This window comes from Chiloscyllium punctatum, chromosome 4 (genome assembly GCF_047496795.1).
Source record: "Chiloscyllium punctatum isolate Juve2018m chromosome 4, sChiPun1.3, whole genome shotgun sequence".
NCBI classification, from domain to species: domain Eukaryota; kingdom Metazoa; phylum Chordata; class Chondrichthyes; order Orectolobiformes; family Hemiscylliidae; genus Chiloscyllium; species Chiloscyllium punctatum.
The window spans coordinates 2,014,184-2,040,438 of record NC_092742.1 but is presented as its reverse complement, the minus strand read 5'-3'; the positions used below and the strand labels follow the sequence as shown (position 1 = coordinate 2,040,438).

Genomic DNA, 26,255 nt, shown 5'->3' with positions numbered 1-26,255 from the left:
AGTTTGATTAGTCTGGATCATGTTGGCATAAGTAGGGAAGATGTGTTGGGTAGGCTAGAGGTTATTAAGGTGGACAAATCCCCAGAACCGGATGGGATCTATCCCAGGTTGCTGAGGGAGGCGAGAGAGGAAATAGCTGGGGCCCTGACAGATATCTTTGTGGCATCCTTAAATACAGGTGAGGTGCCGGAGGACTGGAGGGTTGCTCATGTTGTCCCCCTGTACAAGAAGAGTAGTAGGGATATTCCGGGTAACTACAGTCCAGTGAGTCTGACGTCGATGGTGGGAAAGTTGCTGGAGAGGGTACTGAGGGATAGGATCTATTTATATTTAGAAAATAATGAGCTTATCAGTAATAGGCAACATGGTTTTGTGCGGGGGAGATCGTGCCTTACCAACTTAATAGAGTTCTTTGAGGAAGTGACCAAGTTGATAGATGAAGGAAGGGCTGTTGATGTCTTATACATGGACTTTAGTAAGGTGTTTGATAAGGTTCCCCATGGTAGACTAATGGAGAAAGTGAAGTCACATGGTGTGCAGGGTGTTCTAGCTAGGTGGATAAAGAACTGGTTGAGCAACAGGAGACAGAGAGTAATAGTTGAAGGAAGTTTCTTGAAATGGAGAAAGGTGCCCAGTGGTGTTCCACAGGGGTCAGTGTTGGGGCCACTGTTATTTGTAATATACATAAATGATCCAGGAGAGGGCACTGTTGGTATGATCAGCAAGTTTGCAGATGACACGAAGATTGGTGGAGTAGCAGAAAACATAAGGGACTGTCAGAGAATACAGGAGGATATAGATAGACTGGAGAGTTGGGCGGAAAAGTGGCAGATGGCTTTCAATCCAGACAAATGTGAGGTGATGCATTTAGGCAAGACTAATTCAAGAGCAAATTATACAATGAATGGAAGAGCCTTGGGAAAAGTTGCTGGGCAGAGAGATCTGGGAGTGCAGGTCCATTTTACCCTGAAGGTTGCTGCACAGGTGGATAGAGTGGTCAAGAAGGCATACAATATGCTTGTCTTCATCGGACGGGGTATTGAGTATAAGAGCTGGCAAGTCGTGTTAAAATTGTACAAGACATTGGTTCGGCCACATTTAGGATACTGTGTACAGTTCTGGTCACCACATTACCAAAAGGACGTGTACGCTTTGGGGAGGGTGCAGAGAAGGTTTACGAGGATGTTGCCTGGTATGGAAGGTGCTAGCTATGAAGAGAGGTTGAGTAGGTTAGGTTTATTTTCACTAGAAAAAGGAAGATTGTGGGGGGACCTGATTGAGGTCTACAAAATCATGAAGGGTATAGACAGGGTGGATAGAGACAAACTTTTTCCCAGGGTGAAGGATTCAATAACAAGAGGTCATGTGTTCAAGTTGAGAGGTGAAAAGTTTAAGGGGGATACATGCGGCAAGTACTTCACACAGAGGGTGGTGGGCATTTGGAACGCGTTGCCAGCAGAGGTGGTAGAGACAGGCACGGTCGATTCATTTAAGATGTGTCTGGACAGATGTATGAGTAGGTGGGGAGCAGAGGGATACAGATGCTTAGGAATTGGGCGACAGGTTTAGACAGTAGATTTGGATCGGCTCAGGCTTGAAGGGCCGAAGGGTCTGTACCTGGGCTGTAAAGTTTCTTTGTTCTTTGTTCTTTGTAACAAATGAGTTGTTTTTGAGTTTGTGAAAGAAAGCTGGTGTAAGCCTCTTTTGTTGGGAAAATAGCAATAAGGAGAAACATTTTAAAAATAAAGGACTGAGATGAGGCAAGATTCTTTTACTTGGAGAAAAGTAGGAGGTATTGCTCAGGTTAAGGCAGCTGGGATCAAGGGGATCCCTGGAGATATATAGGGGATACAGGAGTGTACTGAAGAAGGAAATCAGGAAGGTGAAAAGGGGGCACACGAGAGCTTTGGCTGAGAAGATTAAGGTGAATCAAAAAAAGATTCTTTAAGTATATTAAAGGAAAAAGAATAACTAGAGAGAGAATAGGACTCCTCAGGGACCAAAGTGGACCAATGTTTGTATAGAACCACAGGAGGTGGGTGAGGTCCTCAATGAATATCTCTCCTCTGTGTTTACCATGGAGAAAGACATGAAGACTTGAGAACTTGGGGAAGTTAGTGGTCATGGCCATATCACAGTAGAGGAGGTGTTGGATTTATTAGAATGTATAAAAGTGAATAAATCTCCTGGTCCTGGCCAGATATATCCAAGAACACTTCAAAAGGTGAAAGGAGAAATTGCTGGGGCCCTGGCCAATGTTTTTGCATCACCACTGGTGGCGGGTGAGGTCTGGAAAGATTGGAGGGTAGCGAATGTTGTGGCCTTATTCAAGAAGGGCTGCAAAGAAGCACCTGGGAATTATAGACCAGTAAGATTAATATCTAAGTTACTTGAGATGATTCTGAGGGATAAAAATGCATTCGGAAAGGCAGGGTTTGATTAGGAGTAGTGAGCATGGCTTTGTGCGTGGGAGATCATGCCTCACAAATTTGTAAGCGTTCTTTCATGAAGTGACCAGGAAGATTGACAAGGGCAGGGTGATAGACATAGTGTTTGTGGATTTCAGTAAGGCCTTTGATAACATTCTACATGGGAGGGTACTCTGGAAAGGTTAGATTGCCTGGCATCCAGGGGGAGCTACCAAATTGGATACACAATTGGCTTGATGATAGGAAGCAGAGGGTAATAGAGGAAGGATGTTTATCGGACTGGAGGCCTGTAACCAGTGGAGTGCCTCAGGGGTCAATGTTGGGTCCATTGCTGTTTGTTGTCGATATCAATGATTAGGATGAGAATGTACAAGGCATGATTAGTAAGTTTGCTGATGACACTAAAATAGTTGGTATCATGGACAGTGAGGAAGGTTCTCAGAAATTGCAGCAGGACCTTGATCAGCTGGGGAATAAATGGCAAATGGAGTTTACTGCAGGTAAGTGTGAGGTCTTATATATTTGACAGTCAAATCAAGGTAGGACATTCAAGGTGAATGATAGGGTCTTAAAGAGTGTGGTTAAACAGAGAGACCTTGAAGTTCAGGTGCATGGTTCTCTGAAAGTTGGAGTCCCAGGTAGATAGAGCAGTGAAGAAGGTGTTTGGCACACTGGCCTTCATCAGTCAGGGCATTGAGTATAGAAGTTGGGAAGTTATGTTGTAGTTTGGCAGGGTGTTAGTGAGGCTGCATTTAGAGTAGTGTTCAGTTTTGGACACCTCGGTGTAGGAAGGATATGATTAAACTGGAAAGAGTGCAGAAGAAATTTACAGGGATGGTGCCAGGACTCAATGGTCTGAGTTAGAGGGAGAGGTTGGACAAGCGAGGACTTTTTTCTTTACAGCGTAGGAGACTGGGGGGGGGGGGGCTATCTTATAGAAATGTATAAGATCATGAGAGGCGTGGATAAGGTGTGTGCTGTCAGTCTTTTTTCCAGGGTTGGGGAATCAAGGGCAAGAGGGTATCAGTTTAAGATTTAGAACATAGAACATAGAACATAGAAGAATACAGCGCAGTACAGGCCCTTCGGCCCTCGATGTTGCGCCGATCAAAGCCCACCTAACCTACACTAACCCACTATCCTCCATATACCTATCCAATGCCCGCTTAAATACCCATAAAGAGGGAGAGTCCACCACTGCTACTGGCAGGGCATTCCATGAACTTACGACTCGCTGAGTGAAGAACCTACCCCTAACATCAGTCCTATATCTACCCCCCCTTAATTTAAAGCTATGCCCCCTTGTAATAGCTGACTCCATACGTGGAAAAAAGTTCTCACTGTCAACCCTATCTAACCCCTAATCATCTTGTACACCTCTATCAAGTCACCCCTAAATCTTCTTTTCTCCAATGAAAACAACCCCAAGTGCCTCAGCCTTTCCTCATAGGATCTTCCTACCATACCAGGCAACATCCTGGTAAACTTCCTCTGCACCCGTTCCAGTGCCTCCACATCCTTCCTATAGTATAGCGACCAAAACTGCACACAATATTCCAGATGCGGCCACACCAGAGTCTTATACAACTGCAGCATGACCTCAGGACTCCGGAACTCAATTCCTAGATGCGGCCGCACCAGAGTCTTATACAACTGCAGCATGACCTCAGGACTCCAGAACTCAATTCCTCTACCAATAAAAGCCAGTACGCCATATGCCTTCTTCACTGCACTATTCACCTGGGTGGCAACTTTCAGAGATCTGTGTACATGGACACCAAGATCCCTCTGCTCTTCCACACTACCAAGTATCCGACCATTAGCCCAGTACCCCATCTTTTTGTTACTCTTACCAAAGTGAATCACCTCACACTTAGCTACATTGAACTCCATTTGCCACCTTTCTGCCCAGCTCTGCAGCTTCTCTATTTCCCGCTGTAACCTGCCACATCCTTCCTCACTGTCTACAACTCCTCCGACTTTTGTATCATCTGCAAACTTGCTCACCCAACCTTCTAACCCTTCCTCCAGGTCATTTATAAAAATGACAAACAGCAATGGTCCCAAAACAGATCCTTGCGGAACACCGCTAGTGACGGCACTCCAAGATGAACCTTTGCCATCAACTACTACCCTCTGTCTTCTTCCAGCCAGCCAATTCCTAATCCAAACCTCCAACTCACCCTCAATGCCATATCTCTGTATTTTCTGCAGTAGCCTACCATGGGGGACCTTATCAAACGCCTTACTAAAATCCATATATACCACATCTACCGCTTTCCCCTCATCTACCTCCTTAGTCACCTTCTCAGAGAAGGGGACTAAGGAGGGGAAGGAATTAAAGGGAACCTAAGGAGCAACCCTTTTACACAGAGGGTGATATGTGTGTAGAATGAGCTGACAGTGGAAGTGGTTGATGTGGGTACATGAAGAACATTTAAAAGGCATTTGGACAAATTCATGGATAGGAAAGATTTAGAAGGTTACGGATCAAGTACAGGGAAATGGGGTTGACGTGGATGGACATTTTGGTCAGCATGGACCAGTTTGGGCCAAAGGGCCTGTCTCTGTGCTGTAGGATGCTGTGCTCTGTGCTCTGTGCTGTTCTGACCAGATGACTCTAGGATAGAGAGTTGTGAATCTGCAAAATTGTTGACTGCAGACGGCTGTGGAAGCTGAGTTTTAGTATGTTTGAAGTAAAGTTTGACAGATTTCTGATTACCTGTGGTATAAAGTGTTATAGAACATAGAACATAGAACATTACAGCGCAGTACAGGCCCGTCAGCCCTCGATGTTGCATCGACCTGTCATACTAATCTGAAGCCCATCTAACCTACACTATTCCATGTACGTCCATATGCTTGTCCAATGACGACTTAAATGTACTTAAAGTTGGTGAATCTACTACCGTTGCAGGCAAAGCATTCCATACCCTTACTACTCTCTGAGTAAAGAAACTACCTCTGACATCTGTCCTATATCTATCGCCCCTCAATTTAAAGCTATGCCCCGTCGTGCTCGCTGTCCCCATTCTTGGAAAAAGGCTCTCCCTGTCCACCCTATCTAATCCTCTGATTATCTTATATGTCTCTATTAATTCATCTCTCAATCTTCTTCTCTCCAATGAAAAGAGCCTCAAGTCCCTCAGCCTTTCCTCGTAAGACCTTCCCTCCATACCAGGCAACATCCTCATAAATATCCTCTGCACCCTTTCCAAAGCTTCTACATCCTTCTTATAATACGGTGACCAGAACTGTACACAAGACTCCAAGTGCGGCCGCACAGAGTTTTGTACAGCTGTAGCAAAACCTCATGGTTCTGGAACTTGATCCCTCTATTAATAAAAGCTAAAACACTGTATGCCTTCTTAACAACCCTGTCAACCTGAGTGACAACTTTCAAGGATCTGTGTACATGGACACTGAGATCTCTCTGCTCATCTGCACTACCAAGAATCTTACCATTAGCCCAGTACTTTGCATTCCGGTTACTCCGACCAAAGAGAATCACCTCACACTTGTCCACATTAAACTCCATTTGCCACCTCTCAGCCCAGCTCTGCAGCTTATCTATGTCTCTCTGTAACCTACAACATCCTTCGTCACTATCCACAACTCCACCGACCTTCGTGTCGTCTGCAAATTTCCTAACCCACCCTTCTATGCCCTCATCCAGGTCGTTTATAAAAATGATGAACAGCAGTGGACCCAACACCGTCCCTTGTGGTACACCACTTGTAACTGGACTCCAGGATGAACATTTCCCATCAACCACCACCCTCTGTCTTCTTTCAGCAAGCCAATTAGTGATCCAAACTGCTATATCTCCCATAATCCCATTCCTCTGTATTTTGTACAATAGCCTACTGTGGGGAACCTTATCGAACACCTTGCTGAAATCCATATACACCACATCAACCGTTTCCTCTCATCTACCTGTTTGGTCACCTTCTCAAAGAACTCAATAAGGTTTGTGAGGTACGACCTACCCTTCACAAAACCTAATCAAATTATTCTTTTCTAGATGATTATAAATCCTATCTCTTATAACCTTTTCCAACACTTTACCAACAACTGAAGTAAGGCTCACTGGTCTATAATTGCCAGGGTTATCTCTACTCCCCTTCTTGAACCACATTTGCTAACCTCCAGTCTTCTGGCACTGTTCCTGTAGACAATGATGATTTAAAGATCAATGCCACACGCTCCGCAATCTCCTCCCTGGCTTCCCAGAGGATCCTAGGATAAATCCCATCCGACCCAGGGGACTTGTCTATTTTCACACTCTGCAGGATTTCTAATACCTCTTCCTTGTGAACCTCAATCCCACCTAGTCTAGTAGTGTGTAACTCAGTATTCTCCTCGACAATATTGTTGTTTTCTAGAGTGAATACTGTCGAAAAATATTCACTTAGTGCTTCCCCTACCAAATCTAATGTGGCCTCGCCCCTTGTTGGCCTGTCTACATACTGTGTCAGGAAGCCTTCCTGCACACACTGGACAAAGACTAACCCATCTATAGTACTCGTACTATAGTGTTCCTAGTCAATACTCGGAAAGTTGAAGTCCCCCATGACAACTATCCTGTCTCTCTCACTCCTATCGAGAATCATCTTTGCTATCCTTACCTCTATATCGCTGGAACTATTCGGAGGCCTATAGAAAACTCCCAACAGGGTGACCTCTCCTTTCCTGTTTCTAACCTCAGCCCATACTACCTCAGTTGACGAGTCTCCAAACATCCTTTTTGCAACTGTAATACTGTCCTTGACCAACAATGCCACACCTCCCCCTCTTTTACCATCTTCTCTGTTCTTACTGAAACATCTAAATCCTGGAATCCTGGTTGTGGGCTATTATGGGTAAAAGGCATTCAAGTGTTTGATCAGCCATGATCTTGTTATATGCTGGAGCAGGCACAATGGCCTTAATATACTTCTTCTGTTTCTATGTTCCTAATCTCATTGCCCCACTCTCTTCTCTACATTGACCTTTGTTTCAAATATTTATTGTGTTTTTCTTATTGCTTTGTGTTCTAACACAGATAGTTGGCTTGGACTCAGACAGCATTCCCCAGATGGATGACTCAACCTTTCACCACTCCTCATCAACTGTGAACAGCAAACTTGGCCATAATCTGGGACTACTAAACTTCTTGGACTCACTGGCCAATGGGACGATGGAACATTGTTACAATGCACGATCCCGGAGCACTGTGCTTCAAGGGCTTTCCTTTGGAGGAATCCCCACAGTGCTCGCCATCAACTTCATTGTTTGGCTGGTATGGATATATTTCTCTTTTTCATAGGCTAAGCCAGTAATTCACTGACAGTGCTGAAATGTAACTCCCTAAAAAATGGGTGGGTTACGTCGGGTCAGAAGTTGAAACACAAATGTTCTGGAATAGGAATCTAGTCAGCCAAGCTAGTTCCCATTGTCGCAGAGGTGGGATGTGGGACAGGTGACCAGTCCACATTGCCAGATGTCTGGTTTGGTCATCCAAATATAATAAAAATATACAAAAATAGGAGCAAGTAGATCATGTAATCCCTCCAACCAGCTGCTCCATCCATTTGAATAATGGCAGTTCTTTGACATCAAGTCCACTTTTTTATACTATCCCTATACTATTAGTTCCCCAAGTATCCAAAGTTATTAAATATATTCAACTATTGAGCATCCATGACTCTCTAAGGTAATAAATTCCAAAGCTTCACAACTTTCTGAAGATAGAGAAATTCTCCATATCTCAGCTCAAAGGATTGAACCTCATTCTGAGAATGAGCTCCCATGGTATGGATTCCTCTGCCACTTTAGAGCCTCTCTTCGTCTATCTTTGAATCTTTGTGAATTGGGCCGCTGGAAAATAAGGCTAGAGAAGTCGCAGTGGGGAACAAAGAAATGGCTGAGGAACTGAATAAGTACTTTGTGTCAGTTTTCAAGGTGGAAGACACGAGTAATAGCCCAAAAATTAAAGATAGTCAAGGGACAGAGATGAATACAGTAGCTGTCACGAAGGAGAAGGTGCTTGAAAAACTGAGAAGTCTGGAAGTGGATAAATTGCTTGGACCAGATGGACTACACCCTAGAGTTCTGAAAGAAATAGCTGAAACGATAGTGGAAGTTTCAGTAGTGATCTTTCAGGAATCATTGGAGTCAGGGAGGGTCCCAGAAGACTGTAAAATCACTAATGTGACACTCTTATTTATGAAGGGAGTAAGGTAAAAGACAGGAAATTATGGGCTGATTAGCCTGACCTCAGTCGTTGGTAAGATTTTGGAGTCCGTTGTGAAGGATGAGATTTCTGAATACTTGGAAGTGTCCGGTAAAATTGGGCAAAGTCAGCATGGCTTCATCAAGGAGAGGTCATGCTTGACAAATCTGCTAGAATTCTTTGAGGAAATACTGAGCAGGTTAGACCAAGGAGAGCCAATGGATGTGATCTATCTGGACATCCAGAAGGCATTTGATAAGGTGCTGCTCAGGAAGTTGCTGAGTAAGAAATGGGTCCACGATGTTAGAGGCCAGGTACTGGAATGGATAGAAGTTGACATTCTGGCAGAAAGCAAAGAGTGGGGATAAAAGGCACCTCCTCAGGATGGAAGCTGGTGACTTGTGGTGTTCCACAGGGGTTGGTGCTAGGACCACAACCTTTCACTTTATACATTAATGATCTGGGTGAAGGAACTGAGAGCAGTCTGGCTAGGTTTGCAGATGATACAAAGATAGGTGGAGGGGTAGGCGGTATTGAGGAGGTGGGGAGGCTGCATAAAGATTTAGTCCAGTTAGGAGAGTGGGCAAAAAAGTGGCAGATGAAATATAACATGGGAGAGTGTGAGGTCTTGCACATTGGTAGGAATAATACAGGCATGGACAATTTTCTAAATGGGAAGAAAATTCAGAAATCTGAAGTGCCAAGGATCTTGGGAGTCCCCTAGTTGGGGTTTCTCTTTAAGGTAAACTTGTAGAGTAAGTCGGTAGTTAGGAAGGCATATGCAATGTTGTCATTCATTTCGGGAGGACTGGAGTATAAAAGCAGGGATGTTCTGAAGCTTTGTAAGGTTCTGGTCATACCACATTTAGAATATTGTGAGCAATTTTGGTCCCCATACTTCAGGAAAGATGTATTGGTTCTGGAGTTGGTCCAGAGGAGTTTCATGAGAATGGTACCAGGAATTAAAGGCTTATCATATGAGGAACATTTGAGCACTCAGACTATACTCGATGGAATTTAGAAGGATGAGGGGGGATCTGATTAAAGCTTAGGGAACATTGAATGGCCCTGACAGAGTGTATGGTGGGAAGATAGTTCCATTTGCAGGAGAGTTGAGGACCCGAGGGCACAGCCTTAGAATGAAGGGAAGCGCTATTAGAATAGAAATAAGGAGAAACTTCTTTAGCCAGAGAGTGGGGAATCTGTGGAATTCATTCCTACAGAGGGCTGTGAAGGACTAATCATTGATTATATTTAAAACAGACATAGATAAATTCTTGATTGCCAAGGGACTTAAAGGTTACAGGGAGAAAGCAGGAAAATGGAGTTGAAAAACTAATCAGCCCTGATTGAATGGCAGAGCAGACTCGATGGGCTGAATGGCCTAGTTTCTGCGCCTGTGTCTTATGAATCAGAATCTTGAATGGCTTGGGAAGTCACCTGTCATTGTTCTGAACTCTAAGCTTATTCAATGTCTGCTCATAGGACATTCTGTCTCGTGGAGGCAGTATTTTCTTTCTTGGCTAGGGAGACCGAGCAGATCACTGTAAATTCTAATGAGGCTGTATACCTTCACCGTAAAAGTTATTTCTCCTTTAATTCATGTTTACAGGGTTTCTCTGACTTCAGTGAAATAACAGGAAACTGAATTCCTGAGGTCACTGTCTTGACAGAACTGTCATTGACCCAGTGAAGCAGCAATGTTTCCCCCATGCTCAACAAGCTAGCCAGTGAATGTCATTCCATAATTCAATGCTCCACATTCTTTGATCCACTCTGCCTATGATTTCTCCCATTGCTTCCAAATGTTCTTATCTGCAGCGCTTTGTTGCAGGATTCATTCACTAACAGAAAATTCAGCTGCTTGTGGATGGGAAACAGAACTTTTCCCCATCGGTATAAGTCATCACAATATTTTGCAATATTTTGAGGTGGCATGGTAGCTCAGTGGTTAGCACTGCTACTTCACAGTGCCAGGGACCTAGGTTCAATTCCAGCTTCGGGCGACTGTCTCTGTGAAGTTTGCACATTCTCCCCGTGTCTGCATGCGTTGCCTCCCACAATCCAAAGATGTGCAAGTTAAGTGAATTGGCCATGCTAAATTGCCTATAGTGTTCAGGGATGTGCAGTTTAGGTGCATTAGTCAGGGGTGAACGTAGAGGAATGGGTCTGGGTAGGTTACTCTTCACAGGGTTGGTGTGGACTTGTTGGGCAGAAGGGCCTGTTTCCATACTGTAGGAATTCTATGCTTCAATGAATATAAATTGAAGAGGAAAGCAACATGTCTACCGTTTAATAAAAGAGTGTTGGCTGTTTGGCAAGTGGAACCTGCTTGTTAGAAACATTGTCATGGAAAATGCACTCATAATGGTGAATGACAGTTAACTGCAAGGTTAACCAAGCAAGTTTAACTGTGGTTGGTCAGGATATTTCACTGAGAAATGAACTGCACCTATTGTATTGAGTGGAAATAGATGCAGTGCGTGCACCTGTTTTGTCTACCTGCGAAGAACAAGGGTCCGTGTATTAAGATAGCTAGCTTTTTTGTACATAGACTGCAAGTGTGCCACACTGCAAGCTTGATTGAGAATCCTAAATTGATGGCCAGCATAATTCCTCACGTGTTCAGGTTATTGAACAAATGTTGGTGTGAGTTTTGCAAGCATGGGCTGATTGATTGCAATCTGTACCTTGCTTGCCACGAATATCCAAAGGGACATGCTGTTGATGCGATCCACCAGTCTTTGGTGCATTCAGCCTACGTATCTGCATTACACGGGCATGAAATTTGTTCACCATTTTACCCATTGTGTTTTAAGTGGAATGTTTCAAGCAGCATCCAGTTAGTAATGAAGACCTTTAATGTTGCTACTGTGTTGTAGCAGTTTGAAATAGCTGCCTTCACCTATTGCTTAACGTTTTGAGATATCTTACTCTTCTATGGTAATCTGAGATAGACTGGGCACTTCTGAAGATTAAAGAATGCTTTAGGATCTTCTAAGAGTTTTCATGATACACAGTGAGAGATGATCTGATCAGGATAGCCATTACCCTGCAAGGTGGCTTTTATGTGACTTATTTTAGCATCAGGTTTGCACATTGAATAAAGTGGTTCAGACCCTATTTATGACATTGCCGATGAGGGAAATCTTACGTCTTAATGGGCTCCTTCCTGCACACAAATGGAACAGCACAGCAGGTCAGGCAGCATCCAAGGAGCAGGAGAATCAACATTTCAGGCAAGAGCCCCATACCCTGGACTCTGATCTCCAGCATCTGCAGTCCTCACTTTCTCCTTTCTCCACAAATGGAACAGTCAAGTGAATTCCCTTTCTACGAAGTCCTAGTTGAGAAATTGGTCAGGGGTTCTCTGCTGTTGTCCACTGCAAACTTCCCTTCAATGGTCAGTGTACATTCTGGGATTCCTATAGTTCCATGTGCTATAAACAGCTTTTGAAATTCCGAAATTCCACAATCATACTTGTTAACGAGTGATTGCTGATGGCAATGGCAGCCTTACTGGGATATATTTTGTAACTTCTGTAGTAAAGACAGAAGCAAAATGTTAATCACCTTTTCTTTTGATAACTGCCCAATCTACTTCAGATTACTTTGGATGGATGAGTTTTTTTTGTAACTATTTTTATTGAAAAGAAAAAAAATTGAGGTTTTTTTGACAAAATTACAAGATTAATACAAAATAGTGTATCCACTTTACAATATAATAACAGCACTGATATAAAATTAAGAAAACTAACTACTAGTCGATTCTACAAACTACCAAAACACAAAATAAGATATAAGAAAGAGAACTCTATGTATAAAAAAAAACAGTGTCGTACATTATTGACGAAAAAAAAAGAAAAAAGGTAAATAAATAAATACACATTCAAAATAAAATTATATCAAGTCACAACAAAACCTGTATTTATTTGGGATTCTTCCTCCCTTCCTAACCAACAAACATCATCCTCACGGCTAAACAAAGGCCCTAAACAGTATGGCTGATACGTCTGGGCGGCATGGTGGCTCAGTGGTTAGCACTGCTGCCTCACAGCACCAGAGACCCGGGTTCAATTCCCGCCTCAGGCGACTGTCTGTGTGGAGCTTGCACATTCTCCCCGTGTCTGCGTGGGTTTCCTCCGGGTGCTCCGGTTTCCTCCCACAGTCCAAAAATGTGCAGGTTAGGGTGAATTGACCATGCTAAATTGCCTGTAGTGTTAGGTGTAGGGGAATGGGTCTGGGTGGCTTGCTCTTCGGAGGGTCAGTGTGGACTTGTTGGGCCGAAGGGCCTGTTTCCACACTGTAGGGAATCTAGTCTTATCCGCATTGGTGTAGTTCAAAAAGAGCTGCCATGTCCTATAAAATAATTCTGTTTTTTAGTGCACCATATTCGTAAGGAAGTCCAGGGGAATATATTCCATAACAATCCTCTGCCAATTCGAAACTCCCGGGGGAGGGCTTTCCGATATTCAACTTACTAAAATATTTTTCCTCACACCAAAGGAAAGGATAGTAAATAATTTCTTCCCAGATGCATCTAGAGAAGGAAAATTTGGAAAGCCCAAAGGAGAGACACTGGGTCCAGGCCAATCTCCATTCCCAAAATCTTCGCCAAGGCATTTTGTACACTGTCCCAATATCTACGAATCCTATGACAAGTCCACAGACAATAAGTGAGAGTACCAACTTCTATTTTACACTTAGGGCACATTGGGGATGCTCCTGCCTTGACCTTTGCAAGCTGCTCTGGTGCCATATGAGCCCAATGAGGTATCTTCAATTGAATAGCCTGAGTTCTATTACAGACAGAGATCTTCCTGGCATTTTCCCAGATATCCTCCCATATCTCTAAGGAGATTTCCATCCCTAATTCTTGATTCCAGGTTTTATATAACTGTTCCATGTCCTTCGATACCTTATTACCTAGTGAGCGGTAGAGAGTACTGACCGAGAATGCATCCATAGGCCGAAGCACTCTCCTTTCCATATCTGATTTGTAAGGATTAATCATCAATGTGGTTTTTTTTGTATGAAATCTCATACTTGAAAATATTGAAAAAGGTAGGCAACCCGAACTTCTGACATAACTGTTCAAAGGATATTATGACCTCCCCATCGAACAGATCTCCCAAACAGATCTCACAAACTTTAAATCCAGCATCAGTCAAGCCTGGCTGAAATCCCAACGTTCCCACTATAGGAGTAGAAAGAGATGTTTTTTGTGAATTACCCTCATCCTGTCGCATTATCCTCCAAGCTTTGTATAGCTGATCAAATACCAGGGTAATAAAAATACCCAAATAGAGAAAACCTCTCAGTGACCACTGAAAGGGGAAATGGGATCCATCTGGAAAATTGGATGTGTAAGACCTCCTAGCGGCATGGCCTCTGGTTTCATAAAGTTAATTTTGTAACCCGAAAACATACCAAACAAGTTAACCACTTGAATTAAGCAGGGCACAGATATCGATGGGTCATTTAAGAAAAGAAGGAAGTCGTCCTCGTAAAGAGTGATTTTATGCTAAACGCGATCCTCCCTCCGGGGTCGTTATATGAGGGTTAATTTGGATAGCTTCCGCCAGCGGTTCAATCACTGTGTAAATAGTAGTGGTGAGATAGGGCACCCTTGATGACAACCTCTGCCAACACTAAAGCTATCCGATCTTATGCCGTTGGTAATCACTGCTGCTCTAGGGTCGTTATATAATACTGCGACCCACTTGGCAAAGACCTCTCCAATGCCAAACCGTTCCAAATATAAGTTTTTTAAAAAAGACTCCATCCTCCTCGCTCTATCCTCAGAGCCCTCTGACTTATACAGCTCAAAGTAGAACTTTCTAAAGGCTGCATTGATCTTTTTAGGATCTCAAGTCAGGGTACCAGCACCCCCTCGCCGTGCTCAAATAATCTCTGCTTCACAAACAGTATCTCCCTCTTTGCTGTTTGAGTAGGTGCGGTATTCAAAGTTGGCCTGAGGACTGTAATCTGCTGTAGTTTAGTAATGGACGGCCTATCAGCATAAGCTGTCTCAGCTGCCTTCAGGTGAGCCTCAAGTGGACACTGTTATTTTGCCTTTTGTCTTTTCTGGGCCGCAGAATATGAGATAACCAAGCCATGCGCATATGCCTTAGCAGTCTCCCACATCACCGACGGGTTACTGGCTGGACCTGAATTCATACCCCAGAAAATTTTAAATTCCTGTGAGAAATATTCTATGAGCTTACTATCCTTCAATAGGAAAGGGTCCATGTGCCAGTGTCGGGAACCCATCTTATCACCACTAGTCCTGACCTCCATATACACTGCTGCGTGGTCGGAAATAGTTATATTTCCTATTTTACAAGACAATATTGAATTCAGAAAGGTCGAGGGGACAAAAAGTATATTGATTCTGGTATGACATTTGTGTGGGTTAGAGTAAAAAGTAAAATCCCTACCCTTGGACTGAAGACATCTCCACACATCTACCAGTCCCAACTCCCTATTCAGATCAACCAACTGCCTAGATCTCTGAGATATACCCACAGACTCCTAGGTATCCTATCCACCTCAGGATCGATAATACAATTAAAATCTCCTCCTATAATTATGTGACGCACCCCGAGAGCCATCAACTTGGAGAGTGCGCCTGTTACAAATTTAAAAGGGCAATATCCATTCAAAATCCCGTACTCCTCTCCATATATTAGGCCTTTAAGTAACATATACTGTCTGGACTCATCTTTTATTCTTAACGTTTGGAAGGGAAGATTCTTCCGGATAAGAATGGCCACTCTGCTACTTTTTTGAGCTGAAAGCTGAAAAGAACACGTGGCCAAACCTAACCTGCTGCAGCTTTGAATGCTCCTTATTAAGTAGATGTGTCTCCTGTAAAAGGGCTACATCAACACTCTTTTTTAAGACTTGATAAATATTTTAATTGGTGAGTGGCTCCCCTTGACATTCCAGGTGCACTATTTAAGCGAATGACTAGCCATGATCATTCAAGAAAGTCCGAGACCCACCAGGAGGAAGAACCCACTCAAGAAGCATTGAGTAGATACCATAAACAATTCAAATAAATTTAAAAATGCAACCTTGAAAACAAATTTGCTAGAACTGCTTGGGAGGATTTAAACTCGTAAGGTAGGGGAGGTGGGACCCAGGGAGATAGTGAGGAAAAAGATCGATCTGAGACGGGTACAGATGAGGATAGAACTGAGTGAAACAGTCAGGGCAGGCAGGGACAAGATAGGTCAAATAAATTAAACTGCATTTGTTTCAATGTAAGGAGCCTTCAATGCAAGGGGCCTAACAGGGAGGTGCTCTTCCTCCAGCCGTCGTGTTGCTATGGTCTGGCGATGGAGGGGTCCAAGGACCTGCATGTCCTTGGTGGAGTGGGAGGGGGAGTTGAAGTGTTGAGCCACGGACGGGGTGGTTGGGTTGGTTGGTCCGGGTGTCCCAGAGGTGTTCTCTGAAATGTTCCGCAAGTAGGCGGCCTGTCTCCCTAATATAGAGGAGGCCACATCGGGTGCAGCAGATGCAGTAAATGATGTGTGTGGAGGTGCAGGTAAATTTGTGGCGGATATGGAAGGATCCCTTGGGGCCTTGGAGGGAAGTAAGGGGGGAGTTGTGGGTGCAAGTTTTGCTTTTCTTGCGGATGCAGGGGAAGGTGCCACGAGTGGAGGTTGGGTTGGTGGGGGGTGTGGACCTGACGAGGGAGTCACGGAGGGAGTGGTCTTTTTGGAATGCTGTTAGGGGAGGGGAGGGAAATATATCCCTGGTGGTGGGGTCCATTTGGAGGTGGTGGAAATGACGACGGATGATACAATGTATATGGAGGTTGGTGGGTGGTAGGTGAGGACCAGTGGGGTTCTGTCCTGGTGGCGATTGGAGGGACGGGGCTCAAGGGCGGAGGAACAGGAAGTGGAGGAGATGCAGTGAAGAGCATCGTCGATCACGTCTGGGGGGAAATTGCTGTCTTTGAAGACGGAGGCCATCTGGGTTTTACGGTATTGGAACTGGTCCTCCTGGGAGCAGATGCAGTGGAGTCTAGGTAGCTGTGGGAGTCAGTCGATTTATAGTAAATGTCCGTGTTGATTCGGTCGCCCGAGATAGAAATGGGAAGGTCTAGGAAGGGGAGGGAGGAGTCTGAGATGGTCCAGGTAAATTTGAAGTCGGGGTGGAAAGTGTTGGTAAAGTGGATGAACTGTTTAACCTCCTCATGGGAGCACGAGGCAGTGCCGATACAGTCATCGATGTAGCGGAGGAAAAGGTGAGGGGTGATGCCAGTGTAGCTGCGGAAGATGGACTGTTCCACATATCCTACGAAGAGGCAGGCATAGCTGGGGCCCTTGCGGGTGCCCATGGCTACTCCTTTGGTTTGGAGGAAGTGGGAGGATTGGAAAGAGAAGTTGTTCAGACTGCTGTGCTCTTCCAGCACCACTAATCCAGTATTTGGTTTTCAGCATCTGCAGTCATTGTTTTTACCAGAGTGGGGACCAGTTCAGTCAGTCGAAGAAGGGTGTCAGTGAAAGGGTAGTGGTTGGTACGGCGGGAAAGGAAGAAGCGGAGGGCTTGGAGTCCTTCGTGATGGGGGATGGAGGTGTACAGGGACTGGATGTCCATGGTGAAGATAAGGCGTTGGGGACCGGGGAAATGAAAATCATGGAGGAGGTGGAGGGCATGGTTGGTGTCCCGAACATAGGTGGGGAGTTCTTGGACTAAAGGGGACAGGACCGTGTCGAGGTATGCAGAGATGTGTTCGGTGTGGCAGGAGCAGGCTGAGACAATGGGTCGGCCGGGGCAGTCAGGTTTGTGGATTTTGGGCAGGAGGTAGAAATGGGCGGTGCGGGGTTGTGGGACTATGAGGTTGGAGGCGGTGGATGGGAGATCCTCTGAGGTGATGAGGTTATGGATGGTCTGGGAGATGATGGTTTGGTGGTGGGAGGTGGGGTCATGGTCAAGGGGGCAGGAAGAGGAGGTGTCCATGAGCTGCCATCCAGCTTCAGCGGTGTAAAGATCAGTGCGCCAAACTACTACCGCGCCTCCCTTGTCTGCCAGTTTGATAGTGAGGTTGGGGTTGGAACGGAGGGAGTGGAGGGCTGCACGTTCCAAGGATGAGAGGTTGGAGTGGATGAGAGGGGAGGAGAGGTTGAGGCGGTTAATGTCACGGCGGCAGTTGGCTATGCAGCGATCGAGGGCAGTTAAGAGGCCAGCACGGGGTGTCCAGGTGGATGGGGTGTGTTGGAGGCGGGAGAAGGGGTCGTCAGAGGTGTTTGAGGTGGGTGAACGATGACCCTTCTCCCTTGTCCACAGGGGACACTCCTACTTTCCAATAATCCTACCATAGCACCTCCCAGTTTGAGCCAAGCCCTCGGCCCAGTCATTACAAAATAAGATAAACAAATGCCAATGTCTTATAATACAAGAATCAGAAGTGAGCAATCAACCTGCTGTCTCCATATTATTAGGAGAAAGTGAGGACTGCAGATGCTGGAGACCAGAGTTGAAAGATGTGGTGCTGGAAAAACACAGCAGACCAGGCAGCATCCAAGGAGCAGGAGATAAGCCCTTCTTCAGGAATGAGGCTGGTGTACCAAGCGGGCTGAGATAAAGGGTATGGGGGAGGGAATTTGAGGAAGGGGCGCTGGGAATACGATAGTTGGAAGGAGGTGAGGGTGATAGGCTGGAGAGGGGGTGGGGGCGGAGAGGTAGGGAAGAAGATTGCAGGTCAAGAGGGCGGTGCTGAATCCGGGGTTTGGGACTGAGACAAGGTGGGAGGAGGGGAAATGAGGAAGCTGGAGAAATCTACATTCGTCCCAGTGGTTCTATGTTTCTATGTTCTATGTTCTATGTTTCTATGTTCTGTGTTTCTATGTTCTGTGTTCTATGTTCTATGTTTCTATGTTCTATGTTCAATGTTCTATGTTTCTGTGTTCTATGTTTCTATGTTCTATGTTTCTATGTTCTATGTTCTATGTTTCTATGTTTCTATGTTTCTATGTACTATGTTTCTATGTTCTATGTTTCTATGTTCTATGTTTCTATGTTCTATGTTCTATGTTTCTATGTTCTATGTTTCTATGTTCTATGTTCTATGTTTCTATGTTCTATGTTCTATGTTTCTATGTTCTATGTTTCTATGTTTCTATGTTATATGTTTCTATGTTCTATGTTTCTATGTTCTATGTTTCTATCTTCTATGTTCTATGTTTCTATGTTCTATGTTTCTATGTTATATGTTTCTCTGTTTCTATGTTCTATGTTTCTATGTTCTATATGTTCTATGTTTCTATGTTCTATTCTTTTATGTTCTATGTTCTATGTTTCTATGTTATATGTTTCTATGTTCTATGTTCCTATGTTCTATGTTCTGTGTTCTATGTTTCTATGTTCTATGTTTCTATGTTCTATGTTCTATGTTTCTTGCTGTAATTTGGCAGGCAGTTCAAACCTTTGACCAGAACAGGGTTTTCAACTCAAGTTATTGCAATATACGATGTGAAATATCTGTCCTGGAAGAGTTTGATGGGGACAATGCAAGGGGAGCCCAAGCACTTACCCAACCCTGTGCTGTCCTTGTCCCAGGAGTGTTTGATGGAGAAAGTGTGGAGGAACCTTTACTCTGTATTCATGCAGAAACGAAGTCTAAAGCCAGGAAAAGTTGATCCTTTCTCCAGCATGGTGACTTTGAACTTGGAATTAACTTAGAATCCCTACAGTGTGGAAACAGGCCCTTCGGCCTAGCAAGTCCACACCGACCCTCCGAAGAGTAACCCACCCAGATCCATTTCCTTATTTCTCTACATTTCCCATGACTCATGCACCAACTGCTATGGGCAGTTTAGCATAGCCAAACCACCTGACCTGCACGTCTTTGGATTGTGGGAGGAAACCGGAGCACCCGGAAGAAACCCACACAGACACAAAAAGAATGTGCAAGCTCCACACAGACAGTTGCCGGAGGCTGGAATCGAACCTGGGTCTATGGTGCTGTGAGGCCATAGTGCTAACCACTGAGCCACTGTACTGCCCCACTATAGGGATGGATTTAATTATGCATCTTAGTTGAGTGGCGATACCTATGTACTAGTATAAAATACATCAGTTAGAGCTGGAAATATTAACCTTTCATTGTTTCTCTCTGATTGCAGGTGCTGCTCTTCATATTTTCCTGCCTGCGGAAGGCAGCCTGGGACTATGGGCGCCTGGCTCTGCTCATGGATAATGACAGGTCCTGCCTGTTTCATTGCTTCTTTATATCCCCTTCTCTTTGCATCAGCTTCACCTTCCAGCTAGTTCAGTATTTCCCCATGTCGATCTATTAAGGTGATTTACAAGGATAATGCATGGCTCAATTCACTTCACTGGGAATACAGTGTGTGCTGTAATTGTCTTTTTGTGAGTGGGATAAGAGACCTGCCCTTGACAGTGGCAATTGTGCTTTGTTAGGAGAGGATATGGGATGGCAAAGCCTGACATACTGTATGTTGACCAAGGCATTGACTGTTAGGTGCTGTGTGAAACACCACTTGTATTTGGGTAAAGACACAGATCAGCTTATTCTGGAATACAGAAAAGTGAGGCACCAGTGCACATGCTAGATTATGGAAAGAGACAGTTACACACTTTGGTACAGAGATACACAGATGACGAGACTCTGGTACAGAGGGAGGTAGACACAACTCTAGTACACTGAGGCACATGCATGCATCCTGTATGGAGATTAATTGAAAGATACACCTTCTGGTATATGGTGATAGAAAGGGAGAACAGAATGCACACACTCATGTAAAAATAGAGAGATTTGCACATGTTCATATACAGAGTGAGAGAGAGGTGGATGCATACTCATGTACAGATAGAGTGAGAGAGAGTGAGATGCAGATGAACATGCTCGACTACACAGAAAGAGAGAGAGTTGGATTTACCCATTTGTGTACAGCCGTACAGTTGGATGCACAGGTTCATGTACAAAGAATCACAGATTTGTTATGGCAAAGAATGAGGCCAGTCAGCCCATCATGCCTACACCAGTTCCATTACCAAGTGCCAATGTCCTCCTATTTCCCCAGACCCTTGCACTCTATTTCTCTCCAAATAATCATCCAATGCCCTCTTAAATGTTTAATTTAATCCAACATATTTCCAGGCACTGCATTTCATACCATAACTATTTGCTGTGTAAAAAAGTATTACGTCAAATCAGTTTTGTTTCTTTTGCACATCACTTTAAGTCTATGCTCTCTTGTACTTGCCTTTTTTGATGAGTGGGAATAGTTTCTCCCTTTCTACTCTGTCCAGCCTGTTCATGATTTTGAAAGCCTCGATCAAACCATGACTCAAGCTTTGTCTCTTCAAGGAGTACAGTTCCGACTTGTTGAATCAGTCTTCATTGCTGGAGTTTCCCAATTCTGGAACTATTCTTGAAAATCACTTCCACATTCTCTCCATTGCATTCACAACTTTCCTATAATACAACTATACACAACTGTACGTAGTTCTCCAGTTAAGGTCTAACAACTGTCTTATACAAGTTCAACATCACCTCCCTGCTCTTGTACTCTTTACTCTTGCTAACAAAGAGAGAAACACTGTAAACTTTATTAACTGCTTTCTCTCCTGTCCTGCCACCTTTAAGAATCTGTGCACATATCCACCAGGTTCCTCTGCTCCTGCACCCGTTTAGCACTGTCCCCTATTTTACATTGTCTTTCAATATTCTTCCTACCAAAGTACATCACTTCATACTTATCTGCATTGAATCTCACCTGCAACTGATCCACTCACTCCATCAGTTTGTGAATGTTCTTTTAGAGTTCCACACTGTCTTCTTTGCAGTTTACACTTCTTCAACTTTCATTTGCAAGCATTGAAATTGTCTCCTGCACACCAAGATCCAAATCATTAATATATATCGGAGAAAGAAAGGGTCCCAATATTGAGCCTGGGGATCTCTTTCCTCCAGTCTGAAAAATATCCATTGACCATTACTCTCTATATTCCTATCCTGATGAAGGGCTTTTGCCCGAAACGTCGATTTCGAAGCTACTTGGATGCTGCCTGAACTGCTGTGCTCTTCCAGCACCACTAATCCAGAATCTGATTTCCAGCATCTGCAGTCATTGTTTTTACTTCCTATCACTCATTCAATGTTGTATTAACATTGCTATTATCCCTTTTTTACCATGAGCTATAACTTTCCTCACAAGTCTGTCATGTGGCATTGTATCAGCTGCTTCTGGAAATCCATGTATACCACATTAACAGCATTACCCTCATCAACCCTTTCTGTAATCTCTTCAAAAACTCTAGCAAGTTAGTTAAACATGATTTGCCTTTTAGAAATCCATGCTCACTCTTCCTAATTAGCCTTTTTTTATGCTACTACTAATTCTTTCCCAAATAATCTCTCTAGAAGCTTCTCCATCACCAAAGTCAAACTGATGGATCTATAATTTTGGGATTATCCCAATCTTGAATGAGACTATAATGTTTGCAGCTAACCAGTCTTTCCTTAGTTGAGGGAAGATTGAAAGATTGTAGCCAGTTCCCCTGAAACTGCCACTCCCAATTCCTTCTGAATCTTTCGATGAAGCTCCCCTATTCCCACTTGTCAACTTTAAGTAGCAACACTCTATCCAAGATCTCTTCCTTATTAATGTTAAACCCTTCTGGTGGGAGTTTTCTCTTCTCTCACCATAGTCTGAGCAGCAGCATCCTCTTTTGAGAAATATTTGCACAAAATTTACATTGTATGACAAGATGCACTGCAGAAATTCACCATGGGTCCTTAGACAGCTCCTTCCAATTCTTCTCTTCACCATTTCTATCTAGAAGTCAGGGGCAGCAGATACATGGGAACAACAATGCCCGCAAATTCTTCTCCAAGTTACTCACCACCCTGATTTAGAAATATATCGCCTTTCATTCAGTGTCACTGGGTCAAAATACCAGAATTCTCTCCCCAACAGCATTTTGGATCTATCTCCAACAGTTCAAGAAGCTAGATCACCACCACCTTCTCAGGGACAATGAGGGGAGGGAAGAAATGCAACCGCAAGAAATGCAAAACTTGCACCCACACCTCCCCCCTTTCTTCCCTCCAAGGCCTCAAGGGATCCTTCCATATCCGCCACAAATTCACCTGCACCTCCACACACATCATTTACTGCATCCGCTGCACCCGATGTGGCCTCCTCTATATTGGGGAGACAGGCCGCCTACTTGCGGAACATTTCAGAGAACACCTCTGGGACACCCAGACTAACCAACTGAACCACCCCGTGGCTCAACCCTTCAACTCCCCTTCCCACTCCACCAAGGACATGCAGGTCCTTGGACTCCTCCATCGCCAGACCATAGCAACACGACGGCTGGAGGATGAGCGCCTCATCTTCCACCTAGGAACCCTCCAGCCACAAGGGATGAACTCAGATTTCTCCAGTTTCCTCATTTCCCCTCCCCCCACCTTGTCTCAGTCCCAACCCTCGAACTCAGCACCACCTTCCTAACCTGCAATCTTCTTCCTGACCTCTCCACCCCCACCCCCACTCCGGCCTATCACCCTCACCTTGACCTCCTTCCACCTATCGCATTTCCAACGCCCCTCCCCCAAGTCCCTCCTCCCTACCTTTTATCTTAGCCTGTTTGGCACACTTTCCTCATTCCTGAAGAAGGGCTCATGCCCGAAACGTCGATTCTCCTGCTCCTTGGATGCTGCCTGACCTGCTGCGCTTTTCCAGCAACACATTTTCAGCTCTGATCTCCAGCATCTGCAGTCCTCACTTTCTTCTAGAATTAAATGCTAGCCCAACTAGTAACAACCACATCCTGTGACTTAATTAAAAAGAAACAAAGACCTCGCCCATTTTGCATGCATATCATGGGTATCTAATATGGCTGGCTGCCTTCAGATATTCCATATTAGATTGGGTCCCTTCCTGTTTCAGTGCAGGGTCCACTATAGATTTCCAGGACTTAGCTGAAACAGGTATTTACAAACAGCATCTAGTGTCTGTTATGGAGCCCTGTTCTAGGGCTGTGACCTGCTGACCCCCTGTAGATGGGCAACTCATGGCTGCCAGAAAGGCAGGTTTATGAATAATTTTATATGTGGCTTATTATATAAAGTAACATGGGATATGTTGAACAGGCCATTTGGCCCAACGAGTCAATTCTAGTATTTAGGCTCCTTGAACTTTTCCTTCATCTAAATTGACCATTGTAACTCTCTGTTCCCTTTGCTGTCATAAACTTGTATAGCTCCTTATGAATACATCTAAACTATTGGCATTAATCACTCCCTGTAGGAACCCATTCTACATTGTCAAAACTCTCTGGATAGAGAAGTGTCTTGTGAATTCTCATCATATTTCTAGGTGACTCTCTTATATTAACATAGACCAGTACAGTGCAGGAACAGGCCCTTTTGTCCACCATGTCTGCACTAGCTATGATGACACTCTAAAGTAAGGACATCTAGTTTCACCCTTTTCCAAAAAAGGCAACATTCTTCCCATATCCACTAAATCAAATCCTTCCATCATTTTGAAGATCCTTTTTAGGTCACCACTCAGCCTTTTGTTCAAGAGGAACGTCAATCCTTTCCTAATATTTAACTTCTGAAATTATCATTGAGGGAAGCCCCTCCATCTGTCCCTACCTTACTATAGTGATTCTAATGAGATCACCCAGGGGAACCTCATAGAATTTGAGTTCCCTGATTGGGGCTATTAACCTGGTCCAGTTGGGGAGCCCAGACTGACAGATATAGACATAGTGTTAGGGGTTCTGTTCACTCTGAGAGCTGGGTCTGAGGGAGCTGGGTCAGTATCAAGGACTCTCCATGTGTAAATAAAGGGTGACTTGGTGACAAGATACTGGTCTCTGTGAAGTAATTTCACTTCCAATATCTCAGCACCCTACTTCCCTCCCCTACTACCACCTACCACCCAGCTGCCCCCTCCTGTCTTGTCTTGTCATGCTTCCACTCCCTTCTCTGCTATGCCATCCATTTGTCCTTCTGCTATCTCCCTACTCATACCCACCCTAGTCAATGCTGTCTCTATTACAGTCCCTTGTGTGCACTCAGTGTTTATGATGCTCAGTGCTCTGGGACAGTCGTTGTCAGCAGTTATGTCTAAAGCTTTTCCTTCTCTATTTTATGTAGCCTCACCTCATTGTTTTATGGAGAACAGACCGAAAAGGAGAAATCTCCTTCTGAAACCAGCCCAACTGAACTGGAGAGTAAAGATGTGGTAAGTTAACAATTGAGCTTGCACCAGTTTTGACTGAGCCTCCAATTCGAGCCACTGTAATTTTTGTAACACGCTGTTATGGGGAACCTAACTGAATGTCATTTATTGAGACTTCCAGGATACAACAATAATGTTCAGATATATTTTAAGATATTAGGAGGAAGGTATAGAGGAGACGTCAGAGATAGGTTCTTTACACAGAGAGCTGTGAATGCATGGAATGAGTTGCCAGCGATGGTGGTGGAAGCAGCGTCATTAGGGATGTTCAAGCGACTGCTGGACATGCACATGGACAGCAGTGAATTGAGGGTAAGTGTAAGTAAAGGTTAATTTATTTTACATTAGGATTAATCCTCGGCACAACATCGTGGGCCAAAGGGCCTGTTCTGTGCTGTACTTTTCTGTGTTCTATGGTCAGACAAAAATATTACCGAGTTACTTTGGATACTAGAAATGTGAAAGAAATAGAAAATGTTGGAAATATTCAGCAGGAGTTTCAAGCATTGTCTGTAGCAGGCGAAACAGTTCATATTTCAAGTTCATTATCTTACACCAAAACTGAGCAAAGTTAGGAATGTAATGTTGGTTTTAAGCAGATTAAATGGGGAAAGGGTTTGTGGAACAAGGCACAAGAGGATGGTAAAGAAATGAATGATGAATCCAGAGGTGTGAGCTGTGAAGGAAAAAAAGGATTCTTGGTCAGCAAAGTGATGACGGGTTATCAGAAATAAGAGGGAATGTGGAGTAATCGGGTCAGCCATGCTCTTATTAAATGGTATAGCAGGCTCAAGGGGCCAAGTGGCCTACTCCTGCTCCTAATGCATATGTCTGTATGTTTTTTCATATGCATGTAACCAGGGACAACTATTCGGCCATAAACAAGATCCAAACATGGCAAGAAAAGAAAACAAAATGAGGACAGAAACTATGGTTTAAATATTTGAATTCAGCATTGAGTCCAGAGGCTGTAATGTGCTTCATTGAAGTACAATGAGCTGTTCCTCAAGCTTACATTGAGCTTCACTGGAACACGACAGGCGGCTGAGGATCGAGAGATCAGAGTGAGAGCAAAATGGAGAATTTAAATAGCAAGAGACTGGAGCTTGTGGGTTATTCTTACAGATTAAATGGAGTTGCTTACAAAACTTGCAGTCATTTTAAACTGTGAGGAGGACATTGTAGACAAGAACTTTGATATGGTGGAATGAACAGGTAGATGGAAGAAAGAGTTCAATTAGAGATGTGTGAGGTGATGCATTTTGTTAGGAGTAACATGGACACACAATATAAAATAGGGGTTAGTACTTAAGAGGGTGCAGATACAGAGGGACCTTGGTGTATACATGCATAAATCATGAAAGTGACAGG

At 44.1% G+C, this 26,255-nt stretch overlaps 1 protein-coding gene across 4 annotated transcripts in view; it reads left to right on the top strand.

Annotated features, from left to right (window-relative positions):
• The window catches only part of tmem63c (transmembrane protein 63C), a 400,240-nt gene that overhangs the window by 133,138 nt on the left and 240,847 nt on the right, over positions 1-26,255 (top strand). For all 4 annotated transcript variants that reach the window (XM_072567924.1, XM_072567925.1, XM_072567923.1 and 1 more), the window contains 3 exons: positions 7,474-7,710; positions 19,782-19,861; positions 24,800-24,887. In XM_072567924.1, coding sequence (XP_072424025.1) covers positions 7,507-7,710; positions 19,782-19,861; positions 24,800-24,887 — 372 coding nt within the window. In that variant the 5' untranslated portion in view covers positions 7,474-7,506. The remainder of the gene's footprint in view (positions 1-7,473; positions 7,711-19,781; positions 19,862-24,799; positions 24,888-26,255) is intronic.